This window comes from Daucus carota, chromosome 5 (assembly GCF_001625215.2).
Source record: "Daucus carota subsp. sativus chromosome 5, DH1 v3.0, whole genome shotgun sequence".
In the NCBI taxonomy this organism is placed as follows: Eukaryota; Viridiplantae; Streptophyta; class Magnoliopsida; order Apiales; family Apiaceae; genus Daucus; species Daucus carota.
The window spans coordinates 4,875,550-4,882,907 of record NC_030385.2 but is presented as its reverse complement, the minus strand read 5'-3'; the positions used below and the strand labels follow the sequence as shown (position 1 = coordinate 4,882,907).

At 34.3% G+C, this 7,358-nt stretch overlaps 1 protein-coding gene across 1 annotated transcript; it reads right to left on the bottom strand.

The window, feature by feature from the left end:
* Nucleotides 1–2,250: 2,250 nt before the first annotated feature.
* LOC108221216 (uncharacterized) lies at nucleotides 2,251–3,948 on the bottom strand. The gene has a single exon (XM_017395111.2). It carries the CDS (start codon nucleotides 3,946–3,948, stop codon nucleotides 2,251–2,253), a length of 1,698 nt encoding a protein of 565 aa, XP_017250600.2.
* Nucleotides 3,949–7,358: the final 3,410 nt, after the last annotated feature.

The following is a 7,358-nucleotide window of genomic DNA, read 5'->3' as shown; positions in this document are numbered from 1 at the left end:
AATAAACTCTCTTTTGGCATAGTTCATATTCTTCCTGCGGGCAACAAGAAAATAATTGACGCATATAATAAGAATAATATTTTGGACATATTTTTCTTGCATATAATAATTGCCATCTATATGCTATGAAAATGGCCAAATGACCTGGATTTAAGATTGGAGGTCTGAGCTTGACAATCAGAGCTTCTATGAGAGCTATAACCATGTATACAAATGTTATTCTCTGCTTAAATAATAGGACCAAAAATACAATTAGATTAGCAAAATGGGGATTAGTTAGAGCATTGATTTTATGTGAGGTATAACAGCCTTGATGCTATAGTAAATTTATATATATATAAATTCTAAAATGATAACTAAGTGTACTATCAACTGTGGAAACGAATATATTACCTGAAGGATGCCAAACCAACGGATCTTCTTCATGTCAACTCCATAAACCAACTCATAGGGGGTATATATGAGTATCCTCCTACAGTTTGCATCTTAAGTTATATAACTTTAATTCAAATTCTTTTAACTACATTGCTTATATTAAATATTGAAATAGTGACTATCCGTAAAGTGCATGCATTGCTTGATGATTTTTGCATTCAAAGGACTTCAGCTTATATAAGTCAAACAAATAATCACATCGCAGAGCTGACAGTCAATTTGACATAATATGGTCAAAGGTGCAAATGGAAGCGCTTTTTAAATTTTAGGATGTATATTGCCAAAAAAAATGTTTGAGACCAAATCGAAAAAATGTCAAGTGTCAATTACTCATTGGTTTATTTATGTGATAAGTGTGACAATTTTGTAGGAAAAATCTAATTTCTTGAAAATGTATAATTCGTATAATATTGAAGTATATGTTTTTTTTCCAAGTATGTAGGTATCTTTAGATGTACCATCTAATGTGTGTAGTTGGAAAAAATTCCTTAATGTTAGAAAAGAATATTTTATATAGGAGTATTTTATAATGACTTGTGTTCTTAGAATTAAACTTTAAAATTTATTGTGATTACTTTTAATTGTTTGTACAAGAAAACAAGTTTATTAAAATAATTACCGAATAATCTCTTTTTTTTTAACATACTCGAATATAATTAATAGGATACTAATGTTGTCATTTATGTTTTAATATATCATATATACTTATGTTTTCTATTCTATGAATTTTGCAAATTGTTAATTTAATGATATATATAACAATGTCATTAAGATTTTCTATACTGATATATAATAATTAGTAAATAGAGTGTTAATTTATTTTCTCATAGATACTATTCTACTCAAAATGAAAATATCTTAAAAAGACTAATATTGATGAATACTTTTCAACTAGCTAAATAGTACAATAATTAAGGAAACATCATGATATTAGTCCCATGTATTTGATGTCCTCCCTTAGGTGCATGTGATTTCTAGTTACTAAGATTGATTGCAACATAGGAAATCCTATATCACTGGGTTCATATCTCTGCACACATGATTATACTTTTACAACCTACCAACTACTGGAGAAACATGATGTCCCTATTTATCTTATGGTTTATATTAAAGCAGTCACCACCTGCTGCACTTGCAAAGGTGCAGGGTATTTATAGAGATTTTGTGATCAGTCCTATCTTACATAGTTACATGAATGTACATAGACAATAATAAAATAGAGTGAAATGTTCACATGTAAATATTGTAATCAAAGTATATATGTTACTTAAAACAGTTTTGGACATTTTTTTTTTTATTATGATACATAATATTATTTGCCGAGTCCAATTATTTTATTTTCAATGATATTTAGATTTGCCCACCAAACATGATTCTTGTCCAACATCAATTGTAGGATTGCACATGATCTAAATTTTAAGAATTTTGCCATTTTTGTGATAATATTTTGTTTAGAAATATTTCAATCAGCCGACATTAATTTTATAAAGGGTGACGGTTTGTGATTATGCCTTCTGCACCATTTGAACAACAACATGAGAAGGACTCCCATTCTTGCTCTTCAAATTATTTAAAATGGGAATAAATGTCTGGAGAAAAATATGTGAGGGGTTCTCTCCAATTTCTTTTCCTGCCGACAAAAACACTTTAGGATCACAACTAGGTGAAAAATTGCAGTCATGTAAACACGCCACAAGCTCGTAGCGGAATTACACACTTCAAACAACCTGAAATCACACAATTTAATACAACCTTAAGAAACTGAAAATGCTCATGGTTGTAACACATTTTTAAGCCACGGTTTATCAATTATAACTAAAACTGACCGGAAATGCCAGTCAATGTGCAAAATATGTTGTCAAAAATATTTTTCTCAGTGTGCATGACATCAATGCAATGACGAAGTCTAAGTGTCTCCCAATACGGGAGCTCAAAAAATGGCGAAAGGTGAGTCCAATTATGTGTCACACCATGATCCCTGGGTTTTCTCCAAGATGTCTTTCCCGAATTGGGAAACTGTATCTGCTCGCACATTGTCTTTGCTATTATTCCAGAATGTCGATATGTGACTGATAGTACCTTAGTTCTTCCGAACTTTGTACTCCGTCTAAGTGGATCATCTTGGTCTAAGAAATATCGAGCAGTGCCATAAAAGCTAGGTTTACCACCATGTTTTAGTTGAGTGGCTTTAACTTCTCCGATACAAACTGGACAAGACAACTTGCCTTTAGTTGACCATCCACTAAGCATGGCAAGTGCAGGAAAGTCACTGATTGTCCACATTAGTGCTGCCTTCATCATAAAATTGGTACATGAGAATCTATCATATGTTTCCACCCCGGTGTGCCACAATAATTTCAATTCATCAATCAGTGGTCGAAGATAAACATGAAGATCTTTTGTAGGATCACTCGGTCCAGGAATGAGAAGAGGCATGAACATGTACGGAGCCTTCGTGCACATAGATGGAGGAAGGTTGTACACAACAACCACCACAGGCCAGATTGTATATTCCCTTGCATGTGCATCACGAAATGGGTCAAATCCATCAGTGGAAAGGCCAAGTCTAACATTTCGAATCTCCTTTGAAAAGTGCGGGAATCTACTATCAAACTGCTTCCACTTATCACCATCTGCCGGGTGAGATAATTGGCCTTCAACTACAACTCTGTTATGGTGCCACCTCATACACTCAGCTGTCTTCTCAGCCATAAACAAGCATTGCAACCTTTGGGTGAGAGAAAAGTAGCGCAAGATCTTTCGTGCAATCTTCTTCTTCTTTGGATCCTTTTGTTCCTTGTATCGGCTTGTATAACATATGTCACAATGTGTCTTGTTGATGTCTTCCTTGTAAAATAACATGCAATCATTTTCACAAGTATCAATTTTTTCATATCCCATATGCAATCCCGATATCATCTTTCGCACCTCATAATAGCTTCTGGGAAGTTTGTGACCATCAGGTAACACCGATCCAATAAGACTAAGTAACTCATCGAAGCCATTATTACTACAATGATGCTTGTTCTTGAAATGTAGTAGCTTGTTTACAAATGACAATCTTGTGTAATCCTTGTTATATGGATAGATTGGTTCGGAGGCATAAAATTCTTTGGCATCGGCATTTGGTTCCTCCTCAAAATTCTCAAAATATCTATTTGCATATGCAAAATCTCTTAGCATGCTATGAGCATCATTCATGTCATCATCATCATTACAACCGGAACTCATTCCAACTTCAACTCGGGGCATATCTTTCTCCCCGTGTAAATCCCACTTGGTATACCATTGCATAATCCCATGAAGATACACATCAACTTTCACACCACTAGGATCTTTGAAATACCTATTTTTACACTTTTGACATGGACATCTCATAAGGCCTTCATCTTCATCTTTAAGATTATCACAAGCAAATTTAAGAAAACTATCCACACCATTCTTGTATTCTTCCGTTATATATTTCAACTCATTGTATCGACTATGACCAACCCAACTACGATCGGATGTCATCTACAAAATATACACACAATTCAATATAAAATGCAAATAAAATAAAATAACAAAATTCTAATTAACCCATACCTAAAATGTATACGCATACACACACCTATACTAATTTCATCATACATGAGTAACATTAAACATTTATACCAATTTCACAAACAACACTCTACACTAATTTAGGAAACACAATTTAACCTAAATAATTATCATAATTAGGTATTGAATTTATATTATTTAAAGAAAAAAAACTAGTAAAATTAAAATACTAGAATGTGATACTTACTTGATAATCTCAATGATTTGATGAGAAGAATATGATATATATAATGGCATGAAAGAAGAAAAATGGTGGAAAAGGGAGAATAGAAGAGAAAAGGGAAAGAAATGAGAAAGGGAAAGTGAAAGCGGGGTGAGTGAGTTTGGCAGTAGGTATTCCAATCTGGGAAGGGTTAAATTGACCGCTGCCAGTCAAAAATATAAAATCGACCGGGTTTCGGTCAATATTATATAACTGACCGCGATCGGTCAAAATAACATATTTGACTAAAGTCGGTCAATTTTATAATTCTAACCAATATCAGTCAAAACACATATTCAGCTGTTACCAAAACTTTTGTGCGGGAAAATTCCCGCACGCGGAATAAATAAAATCGACCGGTTTCGGTCACTATTCTGACCAATTTCGGTCAAAACGAATATTCAGCTATTTCTGAAACTTTTGGGCGGGCAAATTCCCCCGCGCGGAATGATTTTGGGCACACCCACTTTGACCGCGTTCGGTCAATTTTATAGTTTTGACCGAACCCAGTCAAAATTACTTTTAACTTTTTTTTGAGACTTTGTGCAGGAAAATTCCCGCCTAGGAAATAATTTTGACCGCATGCATATTTGACCGATTTTGGTCAAATTTGATGACGTCATCGAATCAAGCTTTGGCGGGAAAGTTCCCTCCATTTTTTACGGAGCCCACCATTTAAAAGTGACCGGATAAATTTGACTGATCCCTAATTTTGACCGCGTTCGGTCAAATATAAGAGCGGTCAAAATTATTCGATCAGTTTTAGCCTTGACTTGGTGAAATGCGAGTTTGACTTTAAAATTGACTGCGTTCGGTCAAAAATAAGGCGGTCAAAAATAATCGGTCAAAAATACCCGGTTTTTCTTGTAGTGGCAGGTGGAAGCAGAATAAAATAACCAAAAAAGATCATATCTTATTCGAGCCTTTGTTAACTCACTCCCTTTTCTTTTGTTTTTTGACCACCATGGCTCCCTATTCCTTTTAGAAAAATTTGCAAGTCATCTTTAAAATCTGATCTCTCAAGGAAAGTTTTTTTATGTACGGGGTTGGGCACCGACCTTTGTGAGGCTTACCGAAAAGACTTCATTCCCGGAAAACCTTATTTATGTTCTCTGGTGAATGTTGACTATATGAAAGTTGACCATGAAATATCAGCTCCAAATAATTCCCGGAATAGGGTTTCATATTCTCCCACCTAGTTCATGCCTTCTCCAAGTGGAGGACAAGACTGCACTCCTACCCCGGGGGTGATACCGGCTCCTTGTTGGATCTGGTGGAGCCGACCAGCTGGGATAACACACCCGATCTCGAAGAATCAATTGATACACCAGGGTCTGATGAAGGAACGGTGTCTTTGAAGTACACATCGGGTGAAGGTCCATATAATACAGAAATTAGGACTTCTTGTGATGGCGTAAGTATATTCCTTCTCGGGGAAATCCGAAGGTGAACCATTATCCGCAAAGACGAGGTAAACTCCTTTGTCGTTTATAGAATTTTATTTTCTATTTTTAAGTTAAACTTTCGTGTACTTGCAACTAATCTGATATTTCATGCGTAATGAATGAGGGGAGAGCCGTGGATCCATTCCTAAAAGACAGATCATCAGTCACTCAGTCATTGAAAGAGACGAGCAACCCATAAATGTTAGTCTTATAAGGAAAAAGAAGGAAAGTTTGTGCTCGGAAGGTCTTGCAGATAGTTGTAAGTTATTGTACTTAATTGCCTTGCACTTCTCCCCAGAATAATCGGTAACTCCACTGTGGAATTTATTAGTTTCTAGTGTTTCTTTATTAATTTATAGAAAAATGTATATTGATCTTGTTTTACTTTAAAAAAATTTATCTCATATTTATATTGTGTAAATTTGCTTGTTTCAGGTTTTAAAAAACTTTGGACTTGTTGATGTGCAACCGGAAAATCCATACAGTGATGTTGTTTTGACAGTGACGTCAAAACATTCGAATGAACTATTTTCCACTTAAGTTCGTGTACCATGTCGTGCAGACCTGTGTAGCATGTTCTCGCATACCATACCCTAATGGTGAGAAGTTGACTTCATGGAATTAAAGACTTCTTTGTTGGATGCTCTTCTCCTTAAATATTTAACCTGTTTTGGGTGGTGATACATGAATTTTGTGTACTTGCTAGAAGAAGTTTCAGTTTCTTTCTTTGATGCATTGTTTTTATTTCATATGTATGTTACATTGGAAAAACTCTTGTGAGGTTACTACATTTTGGCGTTTTACTCTGACCCTAAATATATGTTGAGCACCTGATTTTTAAGTGTATATACGTGTTTGTTGTTAGGGGTAGTTTACTTTTCATGTTGTTGATAGCCATAGCATTATACTCCTCCAGTAAGAAATAATATTGAACACTAGCTAGGTGGCTAGGCTTTATTCGAGGATTTGATTGTTCGTAAACATTGGCTAGCTGGTTACGCTTACTTCTTTGAAATTATTTCATAAATGAGACTTCGATTGTTACTCACTCTCTTGTTCAACTTTCTTATTTCAATTTGAGTTGCGCACATTAATTACATAAACTATAAATTAGATCTTAAGTTATACTACAATAAAATCCATGTATAATGGGAGAGGGCTTATTAAGACATAAATTTGGCAACAAATATGTCTTAAATTCTCAGTTTGATTTAAAAATCTGTTTGGGTAAAAAAAAGAGACCAGATTTAGACACACGTCACAGATATATAATGGAAAAGAAAATTACTCAGCAAGGTGTTAAGCACCACACGTGATTTTCAACCCAATGTGACTTAGCTCCTATATTAATGTGAACTTTGTACCTATAAAATATGTATTTTATATAGTAGAATTATATTAAACAAGAAATATATAGAGGAATGAATAGGCTTTTTCTTCCAAGTGCTTTTTCTCATTTATAGGCAATCCATACACCACCCAACAATTACATATAATCAACATCAATGAGTGAATATATTTGTAACTTAGAGAAATGATAGGCACAAATCCACCGTTACTTGTAATTACTACATACATTTTACTCTTTTATTTTGTGTCAGACATAGAGTCAAATATAATATAGTACACATGAATTTTTAGTTGGAAAAATGTTAAGAAACTCAAATTAGATC